Below are 23,958 nucleotides of genomic sequence, written 5' to 3'. Positions count from 1 at the left end.
ACCAATTCCTTTGGACCAGTCCCCCTCTAATCAAACTAGGCTGGGAGGGATTTGGTTTTAATATTGGTGGTCCGGATGTAATAGTGTGATTGACGGGCTCTGGTAAAGGGGAGCAGGATGTCAGCCAGGTGAGAACGCCAGTAATGGTATTGCTCATTTCTTAAAGTGGTGGTGGCAAGGCTACAGTGGAGGTCTGCTCACCCTTCCCCCTACCCCTGCACTGTGCATGCCCTTTCAACCTCAACTGCACAGAGCATACACACAGGAATATAGTCTGCTGTTCAATATCCCAATGACACTCGCACAATTGGAGACAACTATAACCTGGTAAAACATAAAAGCCTGTATCTTTTGATAATGAAGTCAAGATCTTTCTCATTCAGAAGATTTTTCACATTTAATATTTCTCATTGTCTTCATTTAACAACAGCTCAGCAATTACAGTGCCTTCAGAAAGTATTCACTTTTTCCACATTTTGTTGTTACAGCCTGATTTAAAAATTGATTAAACAGATTTATTGTCACTGGTCTACACACAATACACCCTAATGTCATTGGAGTTATGTTTCTATACATTTTTACTAATTAATTAAAAGCTTTAATGTCTTGAGTGAATAAGTATTCAACCCCTTTTGTTATGGCAAGCCTTAATAAGTTAGGCAAGCCTAATAAGCAATAGTGTTTAACATGATTTTTGAATGACTACCTCATCTCTGTACCCCACACACAGAATTATCTGCAAGGTCCAGTCGAGCAGTGAATTTCAAAAACAGATTCAACCACAAAGACCAGGGAGGTTTTCCAATGCCTTGCAAAGAAGTGCACCTATTGGCAGATGGGTAAAAATAAAAAGTAGACATTGAATATCCCTTTGAGCATGGTGAAGTTAATTACACTTTGGATGGTGTATCAATACACCCAGTCACTACAAATATACAGGCGTCCTTCCTAACTCAGTTGCTGGAGAGGAAGGAAATCGCTCAGGGATTTCACCATGAGGCCAATGGTGGCTTTAAAACAGTTTGAGTTTAATGGCTGTGATAGGAAAAAACTGAGGATTGATCAACAACATTGTAGTTACTCCAAAATACTAACCTAATTGACAGAGTGAAAAGAAGGAAGCGCGTACAGATATAAATATTTCAAAACATGTATCCTGTTTGCAACAAGGCACTAAAGTAATGGTTAAAAAATGTAGCGAAACAATTAACTTTTTGTCCTGAATACAAATTGTTGTGTTTGGGGCAAATCCAATATAACACATTACTGAGTACCACTCCATATTTTCAAGCATAGTGGTGGCTGCATCATGTTATGGGTATGATTGTAATCGTTAAGGACTGGGGAGGTTTTCAGGATAAAAAATAAACAGAATGGAGCTAAGCACAAGCAAAATCCTAATCCTAGAGGAAAACCTGGTTCAGTCTGCTTTCCACCAGACACTGGGAGATGAATTCACCTTTCAGCAGGACAATAACCTAAAACACAAGGCCAAATCTAAACACGGAGTTGCTTACCAAGAAGACAGTGTATGTTCCTGAGTGGCCGAGTTACAGTTTTGACTTAAATCTACTTGAAAATCTATGGCAAGACCTGAAAATGGTTGTCTAGCAATGATCAACAACCATTTGACAGAGCTTAAATTTTTGAAAAGAATAATGGGCAAATGTTGCACAATCCAGTTGTTTCTACAAAGTTTTGACTCAGGTGTGAATACTTATGTAAATGAGATTTATGTGTTTAATTTTCAATAAATGTGCAAACATTTTACAAACATGTTTTCCCTTTGTCATTATTGTGTGTAGATGGTTGAGAAGAAAATAAATAAATTGAATTCCGGCTGTAACACAAAATTTGGAATAAGTCAAGGTGTATGAATAGTTTCTGAAGGCACTGTACTTGCGGTTCAAAGGAAGAACAACAACATCCCATTGCGTTTTTTAGCCCGTAATTGTGTGGTGGGAGGCTGTGCCCTCCAGTTGTCCTCCTAATGGGTGTTTGTGTGATGCTTTAGTAGCAGATTTACGGGTGGGAGGTGTGTGCAGGGTGGTAGTTTACAGTTGGCACTGCCGCTGACTGACTGGTTGACTGGCCCTACTCTGTGTGTGTGTTCCAGGTGATAGTGCAGTCTGGCCGCCAGCCCAGTGTGCTGCAGAAACTGTGTCAGCTGCCCTTCCAGTACTTCAGCCACCCGCGCCTCATCAAAGTGCTCTTCCCCTCACTCATCTCAGCCTGCTACAACAACCCCCAGAACAAGGTCATCCTGCAACAGGAGATGAGCTGTGTGCTGCTGGCCACCTTCATACAGGTAACACAGACGCGTACACGTTTTGGCGACGCTTTTCAAATAAATAACAGACCCACAGTTCTTTAGTCAGTCTTTCTGTTTTCATGTCTGTCGCCTTCCGGTGAATGTTTATCACCAACACAGATGGATGGCTTCCTCAGTGGATTTACCTGCCAGGGGTTTAGCCTCCGGTAAACAAGCTGTCTCCTCCCCTCTCACCGCCCAGCTAATACTATTATTTACACTAAGATTAGCTCGCACTATAGAGGGTGATATATAGTGTCTCCTGCCTTATGTCATTATTTATTTTACAATTAACCTGAGATTAAGCTAAAACTAGTGCTTTTGCAATGCTAATAGTATTACGGATATGGTTCCGATTAAAACATTTTGAGTACATTGTGACATCTTTACATGCTTCAATATTGTGTGTGTTTACCAGAGGAGTATACTACAAAGCAAGATCAATGACATCATTGCAAAATGTATTGAAAAGCTTGTTTTTTAAGTTCAAGTTATCTGTTAGTATCTGAGTTTGGTTAGTTTCAAGCCTGATGAGTTATCTTTTGGTGGATAAGATTAACCACACACTCTTCCATTTATTCACAGCTGGTGGAGAATGGTGTCTGGCCTCCACCTGTACTCCTGTCTTAATGCTGTGGATCACTGACACGTTCCTATTTTATTTCCTCCAGGACTGTGCCTCAAGCGAGAACCATCCAGACAACAGAACGCAACAAGCAGGTAGATAAAAAATGTTAGCGTAGTTGTGCATGAGTATAGTCCACGTATATTTATTAAGAAAGTTGACCATAAAGTAATACTTTACAATTTTGCAATTGAAATATTTAAAATACATACATGATTTCATTGGGACTATTTTAATCAATTGATCAAATTCTTTAACATTAGTGAAGAATCCTGAAGCTTCTCCTTCAGACACATTATAATTATCTTTTATTCCTTTGCTTTGTCACCATGCAGACAAAGTGTCTCAGCTGCTGGATTACTGTGAGCTATCCAACCGCTTTCCTAGAGACCAGTGGGACTCGGCACTGCAGTTCTTCCTCAAGAAGCAGGAGGACTAATTCAGAGTTGCACGCCATCCTCTAACAGGGATATACACGTGAAAAACACTACAAAATAGATACACTTCACCCTCCATTCTACACTACATACTTTTCCATTTAGATTTGAAGTCTGCACATGGGCTTATTCGTAAATGCAGTTTATTAGCTTTGCCAAAACTCTTGAAATCCTAGAATTCAAGGGCTGAATCCTAACTTGAGATGTTTGTGTCTAACTCAAATGTTCATGTAAGTCATCCATCCATGTCCATGGGAGATTGCAGAAAAGTTTGAGTTGGACGTGTGCATCTTGTGTATTCTTCCCTGAGTCACGCACAATAATGATGTTCCCTGTCCAAACCTAGTCATGTTTTTGTGTTGTGTGTCTGTGGATGACAACGTAGCAGAAAAGAGCAGAGATAATCAAAAGCACTCTCTTGATGATTAGATGACAACATGTTCATCAATAATACTGTACTTCCTGTTAATTCCTTTATTATTTTCATATCCGGTTAAGATGTGAATGACCTGCCCAGAATGTTTTTTCCCTACAGTTATTTTACAGGCGTTGGACAGTTTTGTACTCCAATAAGTTACATAGCCTGTTTGTGTTTATTCTGTACATTTAGATTTGCTCTAAGTGGGAGCTGTCCAGTTTTTCAAGTACAAATGTTTTCCTTGTTCTTGTTGTGAAGCACTTACAAAATAATATAATTTATTGAATAATTTACATTTCTATCCCATTAATAAATTATTTATTATTAGAATCGTTCATTGTACTCCAATTATTTTTAACTACAGACTGTGCAGCTCACTCAAGTCTCAGTAATTTCTCTACGTTATACTGATAGTCAAGTGACAATGGACTGTACGGACTGTAGCCTCTCTACCTGTGTAACTTTCTGCTCGTACAGCATACTATAACATTTGTTATAGTGATTAGTATCCCAGGTGGTGTGAGGAGCTGGGTTAAAATTAAAATGGCTGGGCCTTCTCTATACCATACTCGGTTTACCAGGCTCAGTCAGTCCTTTTCTCTCACCTGAAGCAGCCCCATCAAACCCCAAATACATAGTGCCTAGCGAAAGTCTACACACCCCTTGCACAGTTTTCACATTTTGCTGCCTTAAAATTCAATCTAAAAAGGGATTCAATTATTTGAATTTTTTCCTACTGGTATGTTCAAAGTGAAAGAAAATGTATAGAACCTTTTCTAAGTGTGTTGTGATTGTGTGTGTGTGTGTGTGTGTGTGTGTGTGTGATTGTATAATAATAATATATATATAATATATATATATATTATATATTATATATATATATACATATATATACATATATATATATATATATACATATATATATATATATATATATATATATACATATATATATATACATATATATACATATATATATATATATACACACACCGCACACATATACACATATTATATATATATAGTTGGAGTCATTAAAACTCGTTTTTCAACCACTCCACAAATTTCTTGTTAACAAACTATAGTTTTGGCAAGTCGTTAGGAGATCTACTTTGTGCATGACAAAAGTAATTTTTCCAAAAATTGTTTCCAGACAGATTAGTTAACTTATAATTCACTGTATCACAATTCCAGTGGGTCAGAAGTTTACATACACCAAGTTGTGCCTTTAAACAGCTTGGAAAATTCCCGATAATTATGTCATGGCTTTAGAAGCTTCTGATAGGCTAATTGACATCATTTGAGTCAATTGGAGGTGTACCTGTGGATGTATTTCAAGCCCTACCTTCAAACTCAGTGCCTCTTTGCTTGACATCAAGGGAAAATCAAAAGTCAGCCAAGACCTCAGAAAAAAAATTGTAGACCTCCACAAGTCTGGTTTATTCTTGGGCGCAATTTTCAAACGCCTGAAGGTACCATGTTCAGCTGTACAAACAATAGTACGCAAGTATAAAACCCATGGGACCATCCAGTCTCCTAGAGATGAACGTACTTTGGTGCGAAAAGTGCAAATCAATCCCAGAACAACAGCAAATGACCTTGTGAAGATACTGGAGGAAATGGGTACAAAAGTATATATATCCACAATAAAACAAGTCCTATATCGACATAACCTGAAAGGCTGCTCAGCAAGGAAGAAGCCACTGCTCCAAAACCGCCATAAAAAGCCAGACTACGGTTTGCAACTGCATATGGGGACAAAGATCGTACTTTTTGGAGAAATGTCCTCTGGTCTGATGAAACAAAAATATAACTATTTGGCCATAATGTCCATTGTTATGTTTGGAGGAAAAAGGGGTGGCTTGCAAGCTGAAGAACACCATCCCAACCGTGAAGCATGGGGGTGGCGGCGTCATGTTGTGGGGGTGCTTTGCTGCAGGAGGGACTGGTGCACTTCACAAAATAGATGGCTTCATGAGGCAGGAAAATTATGTGGATATAATGAAGCAACATCTCTAGACATCAGTCAGGAAGTTAAAGCTTGGTCGCAAATGGGTTTTCCAAATGGACAATGACCCCAAGCATACTTCCAAAGTTATGGCTTAAGGACAACAAATTCAAGGTATTGGAGTGGCCATCACAATCCCATAGAAAATTTGTGGGCAGAACTGAAAAAGCGTGTGTGAGCAAGGAGGCCTACAAACCTGACTCAGTTACACCAGCTCTGTCAGGAGGAATGGTTCAAAATTCACCCAACTTATTGTGGGAAGCTTGTGGAAGGCTACCCGAAACGTTTGACCCAAGTTAAACAATTTAAAGGCAACGCTGCCAAATACTAATTGAGTGTATGTAAACTTCTGACCCACTGGGAATGTGATGAACGAAATATAAGATGAAATAAATCATTCCCTCTACTATGATTCTGACATTTCACATTCTTAAAATAAAGTGGTGATCCTAACTGACCTAAGACATGGAATCTTTACTCGGATTAAATGTCAGGAATTGTGAAAAACTGAGTTTAAATGTATTTGGCTAAGGTGTATGTAAGTTTCCGACTTCAACTGTATATGTATATATGTATGTGTGTAAATATTTATATATGTGTGTGTGTGTGTGTATATATATGTATATATGTATGTGTGTATATATTATGTGTGTGTGTATGTATGTATGTATATATATACACTGCTCAAAAAAATAAAGGGAACACTAAAATAACACATCCTAGATCTGAATGAATGAAATATTCTTATTAAATACTTTTTTCTTTACATAGTTGAATGTGCTGACAACAAAATCACACAAAAATTATCAATGGAAGTTAAATGTATCAACCCATGGAGGTCTGGATTTGGAGTCACACTCAAAATTAAAGTGGAAAACCACACTACAGGCTGATCCAACTTTGATGTAATGTCCTTAAAACAAGTCCAAATGAGGCTCAGTAGTGTGTGTGGCCTCCACGTGCCTGTATGACCTCCCTACAACGCCTGGGCATGCTCCTGATGAGGTGGCGGATGGTCTTCTGAGGGATCTCCTCCCAGACCTGGACTAAAGCATCCGCCAACTCCTGGACAGTCGGTGGTGCAACGTGCGTTGGTGGATGGAGCGAGACATGATGTCCCAGATGTGCTCAATTGGATTCAGGTCTGGGAAACGGGCGGGCCAGTCCATAGCATCAATGCCTTCCTCTTGCAGGAACTGCTGACACACTCCAGCCACATGAGGCTAGCATTGTCTTGCATTAGGAGGAACCCAGGGCCAACGCACCAGCATATGGTCTCACAAGGGTCTGAGGATCTCATCTCGGTACCTAATGTAGTCAGGCTACTCTGGCGAGCACATGGAGGGCTGTGCGGGCCCCCCAAAGAAATGCACACCATGACTGACCCACGCCAAACCGGTCATGCTGGAGGATGTTGCAAGCAGCAGAACGTTCTCCACGGCGTCTCCAGACTCTGTCACGTCTGTCACGTGCTCAGTGTGAACCTGCTTTCATCTGTGAAGAGCACAGGGCGCCAGTGGCGAATTTGCCAATCTTGGTGTTCTCTGGCAAATGCCAAACGTCCTGCACGGTGTTGGGCTGTAAGCACAACCCCCACCTGTGGACGTCGGGCCCTCATACCACTCTCATGGAGTCTGTTTCTGACAGTTTGAGCAGACACATGCACATTTGTGGCCTGCTGTGGAGGTCATTTGGAGGAGCAGTGCTCCTCCTGCTCCTCCTTGCACAAAGGCGGAGGTAGCGGTCCTGCTGCTGGGTTGTTGCCCTCCTACGGCCTTCTCCACGTCTCCTGATGTACTGGCCTGTCTCCTGGTAGCGCCTCCATGCTCTGGACACTACGCTGACAGACACAGCAAACCTTTTTGCCACAGCTCGCATTGATGTGCCATCATGGATGAACAGCACTACCTGAGCCACTTGTGTGGGTTGTAGACTCCGTCTCATGCTACCCATAGAGTGAGAGCAGCCGCCAGCATTCAAAAGTGACCAAAACATCAGCCAGGAAGCATAGGAACTGAGAAGTGGTCTGTGGTCACCACCTGCAGAATCACTCCTTTTTTGGGGTGTCTTGCTAATTGCCTATCATTTCCACCTTTTGTCTATTCCATTTGCACAACAGCATGTGAAATTTATTGTCAATCAGTGTTGCTTCCTAAGTGGACAGTTTGATTTCACAGAAGTGTGATTGACTTGGAGTTACATTGTGTTCCCTTTATTTTTTTGAGCAGTGTGTATATAGATATATATATATATATATATATATATATATATATATATATATATATATATATATATACACACATACCTATATGTGTGTGTATAAAAATGTCTTGATTGCAAATGTCTTCACTCCCCAGAGTCAACTTGATGGAAGCACCTTTGGCAGTAATTACAGTTGTGAATCAGATTCTAACAACTTTGCAGAACTCTTAGGGCATCCATTATAAATTTGATTGGGAATCATTGAAGAACAGCAATAATCAAAACTTGTCTCAAGCTGATTTAAGACTGTTGGAAAAGCATTCCAGGTTAAGATGGTTGAGAGAATGCCAAGTGTGTGCAAAGCTGTCATCAAGGTAAAGGGTGGCTATTTGAAGAATCTCAAATATAAAATATATTTTGTATTTGAAGAATCTCAAATATAAAATATATTTTGATTTGTTGAACTCTTATTTTTTATTTTATGGTTACTACATGATACCATATGTGTTATTTCATAGTTGTGATGTCTTCACTATTGTTCTACGATGTAGAAAATAGTTAAAATAAAGAAAAACCCTTGAATGAGTAGGTGTACCAAAACTTTTGACCGGTTGTGTACATCCGGTGAAATATCTATCTCGTTGTTCTGTGGTTCCACTCTTGTGATTATTTGGATTTGACCCAAACCTGAAGTTTCTAATATAGGCCAAAAAGTGTATTTCTTTGCCATGTGTTCTTGCAGTGTTACTTAACGGCCTTGTTGCAAACGTGATTTGGAATGGATTTTTTTTACACAGGATTCCTTCATTTGACTTTGTCATACCCAGGCCAGTAATGTGGAGTGAATTCAATGTTGTTGATCCATGCACAGTTCTCTCAGCTCAGCCAATGATTTATGTGGCTTTTAAAATAATCTTAAATATGCACTCCTGCTATTTTTTTACTTTTCCTTTTGAAAAAACGAATTCCCAAGTATACAGTGCATTCGGAAAGTAGTCAGACCCCTTCGTGTTTTCAAAATGTTGTTACGTTACAGCCTTATTCTAAAATGGATTAAATAAAAATGTTTCCTCATCAATCTGCACACAATACCCCATAATGTCAAAGCAAAAAATGTTTTTTATAAAAACAGAAATACCGTATTTACATAAGTATTCAGACACGTTCCGATGAGACTCGAAATTGAGCTCCGGTGCATCCTGTTTCCATTCATCATCCTTGATGTTTCTACAACTTGGAGTCCACCTGTGGTAAATTCAATTAATTGGACATGATTTGGAAAGGCACACACCTGTCTAAATAAGATCCCACAGTTGGCAGTGCATGTCTGAGCAAAACCCAAAAAATGAGGTTGAAGGAATTGTCCGTATCGCTCAGAGACAGGATTCTTTCAAGGCGCAGATCTGGGGAAGGGTACCAAAACATTTCTGCAACATTGAAGGTCCCCAAGAACAGTGGCCTCCATCATTCTTAAATGGAAGAAGTTTGGAACCACCAAGACTCTTCCTAGAGCTGGCCGCCCGGCCAAACTGAGCAATTGGGGGAGAAGGGCCTTGGTCAGGGAGGTGACCAAGAACCCGATGGTCACTGACAGAGCTCCAGAGTAACTCTGTGGAGATGGGAGAACCTTCCAGAAGGACAACCATCTCTACAGCACTCCACTAATCAGGCCTTTATGGTAGAGTGGCCAGATGGAAGGGGCGAAGGTTCACCTTCCAACAGCACAATGGCCCTAAGCACACAGCCAAAACAACACAATATTGGCTTTGGGACACGTCTCTGAATGTCCTTGAGTGGCCCAGACAGAATCCGGACTTAAACCCGATCAAACATCTCTGGAGAGACCTGAAAATAACTGCAGCGACGCTCCCCATCCAACGTGACAGAGCTTGAGAGGATCTGCAGAGAAGAATGGGAGAAATTCCCCAAATACAGGTGTGCCAAGCATGTAACGTCATACCCAAGAACACTTGAGGCTGTAATCGCTGCTAAATGTGCTTCAACAAAGTACTGAGTAAGGGTTTTTATTTTTGATAAATTTGCTAAACTTTTTTTTTAAACTTTTTTAGCGAAATATGAGAAATTAGATATTTCTGTATTTAATTTTCAATAAATCTGCAAACATTTCTACTAACATGTTTTCTCTTTGTCATTATTGTGTGTAGATAGGTGAGAAGAAAAAGAAAATTGAATTCCGGCTGTAACACAATGTGGAAAACGTCAAGGGATCTGAATACTTTCTGAATGCACTGTAAATACAATAATGTACACACACTTAAAATGGCACTCCTTTTCACCTCATTTAACACCTTATTTCCAAAAGGCACATCTCATTAGGTGGTCCAGGTAAATCATGGCATGGCACAAGTGGGTGTTGGGCCTTTCCTCTTTTGTCCTCAATTGTTCCTAAAGCAAGGGGGGGAAGTCGATGACATCATGGATTCACATCAGACCAAATCCTTAAATGCCCTACTCCTTGAAGTTTCCAGTTGTCTAAAAAACACTTTTACTGTATTTACACTTGGGATATCGCTTTTCAACAGTAAAAGTTAATAAATTGCAGGAGGATGTCTTTAAGGGTATAACAAAATTACCAAAATAGTTTACACAACTGCAAACTTCAAGGAGCCTCCCCCCTTGCTTGCGGGAACAGAAGAGGACAGATCCCCACACACTTCTGCCATACTTATAGTAGTGTGTATACAGTTTCGTACTGCTCCCCCATGGGAATCAAACCCACAGCCCTAGTGTTACAAGCGCCATGCTCTACCAACTGTGCCACACAGGACCACCTATTGAGCTGTGCCTTTTGTTAACTAAATCAGGTGATAAATTAGCTGAAAATGAGCCATATTGATGTCCCTGAGCAGTTTCCATTCTCGCAACTCCGTTGGGAAGGATGGCCAGATCTTTGCGGTGTCTGGGTGATATGATACACCATCCACAGAAGAATTACCATACTTGACCTTACACAAAGGGATATTCAGTGTCTTGTGATTATTTCTGAACCTCCCCTGATCTATGCCTGTCTGAAAATGTATCCCAGACATGCTTTTAAAGCTCATTGGTGGCTCTGAGGTTGAATCATTGTTTGACATTCACCCTCCAATTGAGGGACCATACAGACACAAGAGAAGTTGTTCTTATATCATGAGAACCACTTTTGCAAACACATGGACCTCCTTGAACAATTTTTTTTTTTTTTTTTTATTACAATATTTTCTCCTGAACTTATTTCTATGTGCGACAGCTGGGGGTGTGAAGACCTTCACAATCAAAACTTTGTTTTTTGTTTTTTATTACTTTCAGAAAAATTCTAAAAATATATATTTTACTCTGAAAATGTTGATTAGGTTGTGTATTTCAGTGGGGGGAAATCCTAATTGAATCCATTTTTAGATTTAAATTTAAGGCTTAGGATTGTGAGAACAGAACAGTGCAAGGGTGTGTAGACTTTCAGCACTGTATTTCATAGCTCCCAACAAGGAGACTTACCAGTGGATCGTTTCTAGAAATAAAACTTTCATATAAACAATGCACAATTTAATAATTATTTTCAGTGTTTGTGTGCAAGCCTGTACAGGGCAGGGTATATTCTCACTGCTGTTGAGCATTTCTTACATGCCAAGCATCTCTTCAACTTTTATCTCAACTGAAGAGGTCTCTCATATTAAGGGATAGTAAATCTGTAAAACTCTCAAAAACATTACTCATGCACTTTGCATTCTGTGGTAAACTTATGCTCTCAGGCAAAGTTCTGAAATTCACCTGCAAGCGCTAGCTACTACGGTCAGTGGCAGACTTACCATTTAGTCAATTGCTTGCGGGCCTCACATCAGGGGGACTTGTGAATAAAAATAAAAAAATGACTCGGTCGGGTCTCAATTTACCGTTGGGAGTTACCTTAAGAAGTACACCCCAATTGTGTATGCATCAACCTGTAGCGTAGCCTAATTAATTACACAGCATATTATATTTGAGTCCAGAGTTTAGGACAACTGGTGACTTTAGTATGGGAAATGTGTCCAATAAATTCCAATAATTTGTTATCGGTAGGGTGAAGTCCTGAAATGCTTTAGGAGGAAATTACAGTAGGCTATCTATTTTCATTCCGCCGCTCAGGGCGCTTCGGTGGCGCAACAGTGGATTAATGATGCTTTTGTTTGGGCTAATGATGTGTATCAGCAGCCCAGCCTCACATTCAATTCGCGCATAGTATCAGATACAGCTAGCCTATTTAAATGGATGATTGTGGGATGTAGATTTGTAAACTACCTGTATAATTATCTGATAAAAGGGAAGTTATTTTCTGTGTGACTCCTTTTTTTAAACTTTATTCTAGACATTGCCTTTTATACGCAAATAAATACATAAATACGCAAAACATGTCAAGTGAATTATGAATGTGTATTAGGCCTAAATAAGGTTTAAATTGCGATTAATTTGATTAGGCCTGTATCTCAAACACGTTATATGCTTTGTTTCTAAAATATCTGAGTTTTTATCCACGATAATGAAATATTTCCAGACGAATAATTAGGTGGAGTATAATGGCAGGAAACCTGGATTTATTGGTCAGTAGGCTACTGGATGCATAGCAATTATTGACATAATTGACATAGCAAGATAGAGTATAGACCTAATGGCTTTTTGATTTGATGCCAGACGTCACAGAGAGACCTACTATGTTTCTTTCAATTGCCGTTTCATGTCGTGATAAATAGATTAGACTGCTATTGCATCCTCTGTTCAGAAAGTTCATCCTCGACAATAAATTGTTGATGTCTAGTTGGCTATATGTCAGTCGTAGGCAAGCTTGACGTACTCCATGTCCAGAGGCTATTCCTATCCGGGATTCCGGCTGAAATGAAAATAAACCCAAGACACTCCAGAAAGCGTTCTCAGGGTGAGAGTCCCCTTTAGCACTGACTCCAGCGACAGAGAGGTGGGTTTGTTGTGGTTCCGTTCAATGTATCGTTTGCAGGTGATGCCAAGCATAGATAAGGAGCCGCCTAGCCCTGTCTTCTGTCTAGACTTGTGACTTTACAAGTGAAACTGGAATGATCACATCGCAAATCCATATGTGGAGGCCCATTCAATAAACAAATTGTTCTCCGTAGTGATTAGCAGGCCTCAAATGCTTGAATTTGACCCGAATATGATGCTGCTCCTTTATCCATTTTGAATAGCCAATACAATTAAAATGACAAGCCTACAAATTGGTTTGGTCTAACAACCCTAGCCATTTCCGGAAATAGTGTCCTCTAAACTGACATCAAATCAGTGATTTCTTTTGAGTGGTTCGAAATTAATTTGAGATTATATTGGCCTATTATAAATCGCAGACGTTTTTCATCCCAAAAGCGACATAATTTAAATTAGGCCTAAACCTACCATAAAGTGCTGAAATAGCCGTTTCATAAATACATAAAGTGATTTATTTTGTCAATTGAAATTTCGGTGAATATTTTAATGAATTACTGCAGAGATTTCGCATGCAGTTCATTAAATATGAAACAATTAATATGGGTTTATTAAGATTACCTGTCTTTCCTCACAATAAATAACAATAACTTAATTTTTCTTAAAAGGCTCAAACAATTTGTATCTCATCCACTTAATTACAATATTTTACAAGACTTGATATTCATAATCTCTAGAAATCATGCACATCTATACAGAGACATGGGGCTCCATATGATCCCAACCCAGCAAAGGAAATTTAGATGAAACTACAATGATGGCCGTGTTGGCCACTATGGATAACGTTCTGATATGTTCATTATAAGTTAGCGGCTCATAATAAAGTTGAATGTTTGTAGATATAATCCTCACGTATGTCCAACCATGTAGGATCCGAGGCTCAGACTCTGCTGTAGTTATAGGCCTTGGTTCGCACACTGGTACCTTGAAATTCATCTGATCCTGAACAATGCTGTGGACAGGTCCATCCGTGAAAAATTGGTATCCTCGTAGACAATTCCAACGTTATTGTTCGTTAAATAAGATAAAATAAGTTTCCTATCCATGCTGTGAGCTGGCCAGTTCTCATGCAGGACACGCGGGAGCATGCTGGGGTTCGAAGCGACCTGTTGGGCTGGTCTCACGTGTCCACCGGACTCGCTACCATGCTGTTCGGGGTGTCCGGCAACTGCGACGACAAGGAGGTCACATCACTGCCGGAGGAGTTACCCATGGAGCCCGATTCAGAAAAAGACACCTGCGATGAAAACAGGTGTTTAATTCGCGTAGTTTCCTAACCAATATTGCAACAAAAAATGTTTTATTGCATAGCCTATTAATATGGACCCTAAAGCCGATGCCACACGAAGCAATCTGGACGCAATGTATGTTGCTCCGTGTGTCTAAATTGCATTGCATAACAAAACAGAAATCAATCATATTTCATGCAACTGATTGTATGCAATGTCCAATCAGTGAGCAGAACTCATATCGTTCAGTTCCGGACTCCAACCAGTTGTCGTGTCAACACAGCTGTCAGTGTTGCTGCAAACCGAGACAGAAAATACATGCCAAATGGGGAATGTATAAGAAATTCTAGACATAATGGCTAGTCATGTGTTATGTACATGGTCTGGCAGACAATACATGTCATTTCAGAAGTGAACCCAGACCATTCTCTGTCCAGTTTCAACTGAAATTGTTCAAAATGTACTGCACTGGCTAGTTAGCTAGCTTAGCTTATCCCTAGCTTGGTTAGCTAGCTAAATTAGCTATATTGTTAAAACATGGTTGGCAACATTTTGGCTAGTTAGCCAAATTGTACAGATAGCAGTTTGTCTATATCGATGCTGTTATAATTACCAAACAAATAAATGAAACCGTGATGTATGAAAGGATTGGATGTTGCATGCAATTTCAATAGCGTCTGAATTGCTTCGTGTATCAGCAAAGTTGCTTTAGAAGATATCGCTTGCAGCTTGCATTGACTTGCTTAGTTAAATAAAGTTTTTTTTAACACATAAAAAAGGGATTTGCAACAGAAAATGCGTCCAAATTGCTTCGTGTGATACAAATATTATTTAGGCCTATAAGAATATGTATAGCCTATTATAGCCCAGAATGTAAATCGATCAGCATTCCAATTTAATGTTTAAAAGCATATATTTATTATTTAGAATTGTATTGAGTGAATAAAGCATCAGTGTCTAATCTGAATTGAGATTCAGAGATCGAGTGGATGGTGTTCAGCTCCGTGAATAAACATTCATTTATTTCAAAATTATTGTGTGTGTGCCTAGAGTGTGCAGCTCTCTTTTTCAAGTGGGTGCCTACCAACTGCTGGAAGGCGGGCTGGTCCAGATCACTCTGTAAGGCGAACTCGCTCAGGGCCTTCCATGGGGGCTGGTAAGTCTGCACCTCTACTGGGTTCCCTTGGACCGTGTTGTCGTGTCGAATTGGACTGCCTGCCACCAGAGGCGTACCCGTCAGCCCCTGAAGATTCTACAGAGAAAACGAAAATGTATCACAACAAACATCTCACCAGCATCTGGTTGTCTCAACATTTAAAGTGCAATATGCATGCATTGCATTCAACATTTTGGCACGCGTCATTAAATTACACTTTTATTTTTAGAAGACCGAAATGTTTATGTTGCATTGGAATGTCTCAATAAGCTCACCGTTTTATCGCTGTGATGCTGTTGTTGAAGTTGCTTCATGAATATCGATCTCTTCTTGTCTTTACAACGTTTGTTCTGGAACCAAACTCTGATGACCCTTGGGCTAAGTCCGGTCATCTCGACCAATTGTTCTTTCATAAGTGCGTCTGGTCTTGGGTTGGCATTGTAACAGGTCCGAAGAGTATGGAGCTGCTTCTCGTTTAATACTGTTCGCACCCGAGTGGTTTTCTCTGACTGCTTGTGGACGTGGTTCCGATGAGGAGGCTGTCGAACTGACACAGGATCTGTGGGACAAATATTCAAACGGAAATATCTTTGAAAATGTAATTTCCACTGACTGAGCCAAATTTAGAAACGCAACGAAAAGCAATCATGACTGATGATAGATACACGTATTCTCCCTACTTCTCCCTAGCAATTACACAATCAKGGCAGGAGCATAGGAAACTCACAAAGAAAAAGAAAAAAACACAATCATAAAAAACATCCACATTTCTCAGTCAAGAGGTCCTCAACCAAAAATAATAATAACGATGATCATGTAATTTCGTGATAATTGATAAGATTCTTTGGTAAACTTTAATTAAACAGGCTATACAATATATCCCTTCAAATATTAACTCAAAAACATTTTGTGAATTACAAATACAATTTAAAATGCTTCCCACGTAACATTCATTTATTTTCTGTTGTAGAATCATATTTCGATCGAGGTCTTTTATTCTCTCTTTTTCTAACTTCACACCTACAAACTCTAAACTTTCAGTATTTGAATTAACAAAAATATATCGACCATTGCAGCATACCCCCCTTTACACAGCCAATATGTTACCTTATTGTTTTCAAAATAAACGAATTGACGTACACTTTAGTCTAATAGCTTAATAGCTTTAACAACTTAATAGATACAAACAACACCCAATATGTTTTAATTAATGTTTAGACTACCAATGAAAGTAATGTAATACACCTATAGGCTTAAAAGTCTGCACACTTGATCAGTGAAAGGAACATTTTGCAGACAAGTATAATAATAATAACTGTTATTATAAAAAATATATATTGTTTTACAATTATTATTATTATTATGCTATATCCTATCGTTGTTATTAACGTTATTATTAATATTATACTCTCATTATTATTACCACCATTATTCGTTCACTGACCAGTAATATGAAAAGACCTGGAGAGAATATTTCCCGGACTAATGGGGCTTCCCGCTGAGGCCCGTTCCAGAAGTAAACCGTGATCAGCCCGACACAACAGCTCCTCGTCCCGCAGAGAGAACTCATCCCCCGGCACGAGATGCCGGCTGCACATCGAGCACCTAAAACACTCCATGTGGTAAACGTTGTCACGAGCTCTCATCACCAGATCACTGCTGCAGAAGCCAATGTTACATTTTGCACATTTAATCCCAAATAATCTGAAAAGGACATAGGAACATTGGTCTCAATACTTTATAATGCATAACAAAAACATGCAATTTAGTCAGATGAAGGAGACGAATAGCCTACGTCACAAGTCAACCTTTTTTATTATATTTTACCAAATAAACCAGAAACTTTGACTAGGTTGTGCTATTCTCGCTCATGTGGATACTGTTTAGTGCCAACAAGCAGTTTGAACAATTTATCATACATTTCCACTTCAGTAGGCCTAACTACAATTTTTTTCACAATTGGGGCCTTTGGAAATTCCAAAGCTCTGAAATCATGTTAGTGAGGAAAGTTAGTCAACTCCTACCTTACATAATCTCTTTTGCAGTATGTCTTGCCATCTCGGACGAAGCAAGTGCACGTCTCATCCAGGTACTGACTGCATTCCGKGCACTTCAGACACGCAGCATGCCACTCCAGGTCCGGGGCGACCCGCAGGATGTACTGGTCGTGGATCTGACTCCCACAGCCCACACACATTGCGATTCCAGACTTCTCTGTGGAATGCACATTGTATATTTATGCTACCACCACGTACACCCATGTAATCCCCCTGACATACTCGCTAAATACTCTGTCAATACATCTTGTCCTGTTCTGTCATCCTTGTCATTTCCAGAATGAAGGGCCGTAGCCTACGCTTAAAACTGACCACAGACCTCTACTAAGATGTATTCATATCACCATTACCAACAATAAAGGCCTTGCTTTCGATTCACTGGGTCTGTTTAACGCTAAACATATGCATAGGATTGTACGTACAATGTTCCAATAGTAGGCCAATATTATTAATTATCAAATCAATCATAAATGTGCCTGGGTCAAAGTAAAAAAAGAGAGACACAAATGTTTACTTACTTTTGGAATGATCCCCCATATCACCCAAGAAAGAAGAATTGAATATAATATCCACCATACAGGAGGGATAGTGCAGGCCGATAGCTGTAGAAATGGAGTGGGAGACTGCCCCGTCCCGTTCCTGGCTGACAACTTCTATTCCTCGAGTGAGAGGTGGGAAGAGAGCAATGTCACACGCGTATAGTGACGTCACATGCAAACCTGGACCTCTGTGCGTTTGGGGAGGGGTAAATTATGCAAAGTCTTTGACTATGAAACAATAGTAGATCAACATTGACCCCCTCCATTTGTTTTTTTCCAAGCCAGCGTTTGCTTTTTTTGTTTGAAAATAATGAAAGTGGAAGAAAGTTCTAAAGGTAATTAAAAGCCATTAGAAAATGAAATGTAATTTTGTATTTTTGAAAATACTATTTTTGCATGATAAGACACATTTTAAAAAACTAAAAACATTTTATTTTCTCAACAGAAATTTAATTTCACACATATGTTGAGTGAAAAGTGAAACTTTATTGTTATGATTATGCTTCTAAACCTATTATTGTGATAATGATTATGGTGTTGATGATTATTTATAATATTCTTAATATTATTATTTTTATTAATATTCTTTTTTCCTGGTGACAATACATTATTTAAAAAAATATGCATTGCAAAATCATATTGAAAGCCTTGGTTTCAAAGGGTAAGATAAGAATAGAGACCTCATAGAGGACTATGAGAGTGTTCTATGAGTGAGCCCTCTACTGGAAAATGAGCAGAAAGGTCCTTTTGGAGCAGAAAGGACAATTTTGTTGTTTATGTTTTGAATAACAGCTACATTATTTCGTCAATATTATTATGTAGTCAAATTATAAAAAGCTAACAAAATCCATCCATAATAGTAAATGGCGAAGCTATTTTGACATGCATTTCCTGAACTAACTACTCAAATAACTGTTTCCATTCTGCAATATTGTATAATCCTAATTCAAATTCGATTTGTATTGTCCGAATATATAAATCAATGAATCTTTAGATACCGTTTTCAGTACGTTTTAAGACAGGTTTTGAAATGGAAAATCGATAAATTTTTGTGCATGTGCAATAAATAAATACATTATCGCAAAGAAATGCATGATATCAGATTACCTACTGGTTTATTTGTTCAAGATGTCTTTATTCAAAAAGGCACGTGGCAACATCAACCTTCTCCTGAAAATCAAACTGCGACCGTGTCTTGAACCTCACCTTTGACATTGACCCTCACCCCAGATACAAATACAGATACAAATTATTTTAAGTTACACATCGTAATTAGGATTAAGGGATGTTGATGTCGTCCAGACAACAATGAATCCCAAAAAAAGCTACATGTTTTTTTTCTTTGAAGCATTCTTCGAGTTTGATTCCAAAGCCGTTTAAAGAAATCAACATTTAGCATAAAAGTTGCACTAGAAATGGATAGGCCATAAGCAAATGTTAACCAATCATTATGATTGCCCTAATCGAATAAATGCTTTATATTTCAACGCAATTGCATTTATAGACATATAGGCCAGTTATTCACTAAACAAAACTCAAAAATTGAATAGGCTATATGGAATAAATTGTAATTCAAACCGCAAATCTGTCTAATTTGAGTTGGCAATGCATAACTAATGTTTATGAAAATCGTAATTTTGTTTTGTGAATGGCTGCTTAATCTTTATTTGTTACATGTTCATGATTGACATCCATCCCACCCTGAGACGTTTAAATAAAACGTCTTCATAGGCTGCCTATTTTTTTAAATGTATAATTTATTTAATTATCCATTTGGACTAGATAGTTTAAAAGTCTAATTCCTACAATCATTTATACATTTATTCATCACGATCTAGACATGTCCCAAGACTGCAATCAAACAATCAAGACACACAGCCCACTGGGCAGAGACATCAGTTGAAGGTCTAGTTTGGATTTACATTTGCTGAGTTGTCAACTAACGTGACTTCAACGTGAAATCAACAAAACAAATGTCACCATGTCGTTGGATTTAGGTTAAAAGTTTGGTGGAAAAAAAGCAAATCCTATCAGTTTTCAATGTTGACTCAACTTCATCACACATATTTATTTGGTTTAAACGATGTGGAAACAACGTTGATTCACTTTTTTTTTTACCAGTGGGCATGAAAAATTGCTTACAGTTTAAGATCTAAGATAAGACTAAGCTTTTGCCTGGGTGAAAATGTCTCCCTTATTGCACTTACCCAGTAAACATGTCCACATTGGCACGATGTGGGCTCAATGTGGGCTCAAATATTGGCCCCATGTAGGCTGCCAACATTGGCCTCTGCGCCTTTGCTATTTAATAGGAATTTATATATTTATTGTTTATTTCTGACACTTAATTCAATGCATACATTGTATACTGTTCAATCGTTTTAGGTATTCAGGGAACATGATACGTTGTATAAGAAATACAGCCAAGTTGTTGAATGTGAGGCTATCATACATATGCCTATAATTTATATACCATAAGTAATAGACCTACATAGTTTTTCATATGTCACATGCACGTATTTAAGTATTTTTTAAATACTTCATCATTGTACAAGATTAAACAAAACTGGGCATCACACAACAGAACCCTTAAATTGGAAGTGGAATGACACTCAGTAATGGTTGCAAAAAAAGGACTATGTGCAAACCACGGCCCCCAAATATTCTAATGAGCCACCGCCTTCAGCTGGGCTTGGTATGGGCTAGCCGGTGCTGCAGAGGAGGCTGGTGGGAGGAGCTGGTCTAGGGCAGGGTTTCCCAAACTTGGTCCTGGGGCCCCCACTGGGTACATGTTTCGTTTTTTTCCCTAGCACTATCAAAACTTGATGATGAGTTGGTTATTTAAATAAGCTGTGTAATGCTAGGGCAAAAACCAAAATGTGCACGCAGGGGGTGCCCCAGGACCCAGTTTGGGAAACCCTGTTCTAGGGCAGGGATGGGCAACTTTGATGGGGATGGGGGCCACAAAAAAAAAACTCATTATAAGGGGCTGCAGTGGCTTGCAGGTCTATCTACCCATATCCATACCCACACATGCAGTCAGAGCTGACCCTAGCCTTTTTGGTGCCCTAAGCAAAATATTATCTGGCCTCCTGGTGGCCTGTGTTGGGCTTGTTGTGGGCTAGCCCATGCTGGGCTAGTGTGGGCTTGGTGTGACCTTGGTGTGTGCTAGCCCGTGCTCACCTTGCCCACCATATACCCATGAGGCCAATGGGGTCATGGTTGCTGGGCATGGTCTAGGCTACTACGGATTGGTTACATCTCTCCAACCTACATGTATGGCAAAAGTAATTTATGGCAAAGCAAGAACTGGCCCCGAACCAGTTATCACATTTTATTTGGTGTGCATCGTCTTGCCCGGTTCAATGTCGGTCCCTTTACTCTTCTCATAGCCACATAGGCTACTAATTTAAATTAGTATATTTACAGATCTGGATTAAATGGATATGCATAATGATTTTGTTGGTGACAATAGTAGGCCTATCTAGTTTTCCCTGTTGTTAACACCCACCTACCCAGTCATCATGGACCCGAAGGCTACAGGGTAGGACGGTCATCACTATCTTCTATAGACACAAAGTCATTTGTACAATTTATCTTCATAAAATGTGATTTTAAACCTAACCTTAACCTCACTAATAACTTTATGCGTAACCCTAACCTTAAATTAAGACCAAAAATAAGCTGTTGAATCTGACTTTGTTACTGTGGAATCTGACTTTGTGGCCATGGAAGCTACTAGTGGAGACCGTGGTCTCTGAAATAAAATTGTATTCCGCTCCCACCTAAAACGGAAGTGATTTTAGTCCATCCATAGTTTTGTCTCGCGAGAACATTCTACAGCTGTCAGAGTTCGTTCTAGGAAAGTAGCATTTGGCAACATCGAATAGAAGGGTCCAAGATGCTTAGAGCTGTCAACAAAACACATTTCAAACAATTGGTAAGTACACAATAGACATATATGATTATATTATATTAACTAGCTAAGTAACTTGCTATTCATTCGCAATGTGGCAAATGCAAATCAGCACAATGTTGCTGGTGCCTAATAGACAGTTAACGTTAGCTAGCAAGGAAGCTAGCCAGTCAACTAGCTAACTTAGCTTACTCGTTAGCTAGCTGTACACATTGAACGAAATGGCATAGATTTTTTATATTCATAAAAATGAAATAAGTCGATTGCCACAGTTTGAACATCTGATCATAGTTGATGGCACAGCTAGCGTCATTAGCTAGCTGAAAATAGCTAGCAGTTAGCTAGCTTACTTATGCAACCTCGTAAACAATCACTTAAGAAACAAACAAAAAATGGCCATGCAATGATTTTAAAGACATTGAAGCACCATTTCAATAAAGACAATAATTTAATGTACACTAAATCTATTAAACATGTATTGTGCTGTGACGTTGTCTAGACTGCTGTGAATGACCTCTACTCTAGAAACTGTCATTCAGACACAGGTTCAGATAGAGCAGCTGGTACTGTCATGTTTTAGCTTGGTGATAGGCTTGATACTCCCTGTCAAAGGTTGTATAAGCAAATGTATAGCTCTGATGTTATGTCAGATTGTTTACAGAAGGGTTTCACAGCTCCCTCCTCCCCTGAGGTGGTGTTATGTACTAGTTCACACTTTCTGCTATAACTGACCTCCAATAAATAACCCACTAGACGTTGCTTTCCCCAAAAAGCTACACCTGAACAGAACCAGTAGTATCCTGTATGAACTCAATATTAATGTTTCCTTGCTCTTTATTGGACTACCCAAAATGCTCTCATATTATTCATAGCTATTAATCATGGGTGTTTAAGTTTGAAGTACATGGCATTAGAGCCATGTAATCAAGGCCGGCTCATCCATTAGGCAGACACATAACACCTCACATAATTCTACCTAAATACAATGAAAACTTCTCTCACCCAGTGGCATATGGGCTATTTAGGTGAGCGCTGATGCCGCCCCATGAGGAGCGTTGCCCACTTTGCCAAAGTCAGGGGCGCAAAATATTTATCTTATCCATGCCCAGCACGCCTCTCCAGGGTGCTGTTGGAGAGACACAGCGCTGCGGCTGTGTTTCAAATACAAATGCGCTTCGATTTGAATATGACTTTTCCTAAAAACAGGACAGGCCAAAATAAAATGGACAATATGGAATGAAATTAGCCTACTCACGACTGCTGTCCTGGAGTTTAACTCTGTGGGCTAAATTGTCATGAATTAGTGATTTCAATTGTACATTCATACATTTTTGATGAGCTGATCATAGCGAAGAAGAAAATACTTCATAATTTCTCACTGTGTAAACACATCGATTCTCATTGCAAATAGGCTCAAAATAACTCCTGGTAAACTTGGGTAGCTGATATGCAGATATTAAATGGCCAAAATGATTAGGCCTAGTATTAGGCCATGGTCATGAATCAGACGGTACAACATGGATGGGCATTCATAAAATTGCATTACAGGCCGACACTGTAGGCTACACTATTCTAGTTTTGCGGGATAGGAGGAGGGAAGCAGAATGGCCAGGACTGGGGCTGAGTGTTATGTTAATGTTATGTCCTATTTACTGAAAATACCTTTTCCCCATAGTCTGGTCTCCTCCAGAGGTTTCAAAGCACCTTGGTGGTGGCAGAACACAACAATGACAAGCTGACCCCCATTACGCTGAATGCTATCACTGCAGCCAAGAAACTGGGAGGAGATGTGTCCTGTTTGGTTGCTGGAACAGACTGTACAAAGGTAAGTTAAAATCGTTGGTTTGATCATCAGACTAATAACCTGTTGAAAATGGATGATATCCAGACCTACACTGTTCGTGTTTTTCTTCAAGGGATTGATTTGCTGTATATTTATAATCTGTTCAGGTTGCACAGGAAATCAGCAAAGTTCTGGGTGTGAAGACAGTTTTGATTGCTCAAAATGATGCTTACAAAGGCTCTCTGCCAGGTATGTATATCCACAGTGTGAAGCAGATGCAGCCGACAGATTCAC

General features: G+C 39.3%; 3 protein-coding genes across 7 annotated transcripts in view; 2 read left to right on the top strand and 1 right to left on the bottom strand.

Annotated features, from left to right (window-relative positions):
- The window catches only part of LOC111962414 (S phase cyclin A-associated protein in the endoplasmic reticulum), a 141,017-nt gene extending 136,891 nt beyond the window's left edge, over positions 1 to 4,126 (top strand). For all 4 annotated transcript variants that reach the window (XM_023985492.1, XM_023985490.1, XM_023985489.1 and 1 more), the window contains 3 exons: positions 2,117 to 2,308; positions 2,983 to 3,031; positions 3,272 to 4,126. In XM_023985492.1, the coding sequence (XP_023841260.1) occupies positions 2,117 to 2,308; positions 2,983 to 3,031; positions 3,272 to 3,375 (345 nt within the window). In that variant the 3' untranslated portion in view covers positions 3,376 to 4,126. The remainder of the gene's footprint in view (positions 1 to 2,116; positions 2,309 to 2,982; positions 3,032 to 3,271) is intronic.
- Positions 4,127 to 13,450: 9,324 nt separating this feature from the next.
- Positions 13,451 to 18,077, bottom strand: LOC111962413 (insulin gene enhancer protein ISL-2A). 2 transcript variants are annotated; one of them, XM_023985486.2, is made up of 6 exons: positions 17,945 to 18,077; positions 17,394 to 17,583; positions 16,814 to 17,073; positions 15,645 to 15,928; positions 15,298 to 15,465; positions 13,451 to 14,221 (listed from the first exon to the last, which is right to left on the bottom strand). In XM_023985486.2, the coding sequence occupies exons 1-6, from the start codon at positions 18,000 to 18,002 to the stop codon at positions 14,105 to 14,107; spliced, it is 1,077 nt and encodes a 358-aa protein (XP_023841254.1). In that variant the 5' UTR covers positions 18,003 to 18,077; the 3' UTR covers positions 13,451 to 14,104. The 2 variants fall into 2 exon arrangements, with proteins under 2 accessions (XP_023841254.1, XP_023841255.1); XM_023985487.2 differs by lacking the exon at positions 17,945 to 18,077 and having other exon boundaries at positions 17,399 to 17,489.
- A 3,716-nt stretch (positions 18,078 to 21,793) lies between these two features.
- Positions 21,794 to 23,958, top strand: part of etfa (electron transfer flavoprotein subunit alpha) — a 9,851-nt gene continuing 7,686 nt past the window's right edge. Inside the window, exons 1-3 of the mRNA XM_023985485.2 lie at positions 21,794 to 21,905; positions 23,557 to 23,706; positions 23,832 to 23,913. Of these exons, the coding sequence (XP_023841253.1) occupies positions 21,867 to 21,905; positions 23,557 to 23,706; positions 23,832 to 23,913 (271 nt within the window). The 5' untranslated portion in view covers positions 21,794 to 21,866. The remainder of the gene's footprint in view (positions 21,906 to 23,556; positions 23,707 to 23,831; positions 23,914 to 23,958) is intronic.

This window comes from Salvelinus sp. IW2-2015, linkage group LG4q.1:29 (genome assembly GCF_002910315.2).
Source record: "Salvelinus sp. IW2-2015 linkage group LG4q.1:29, ASM291031v2, whole genome shotgun sequence".
Lineage (NCBI taxonomy): Eukaryota > Metazoa > Chordata > Actinopteri > Salmoniformes > Salmonidae > Salvelinus > Salvelinus sp. IW2-2015.
This window is presented reverse-complemented; position numbering and strand designations above follow the sequence as displayed.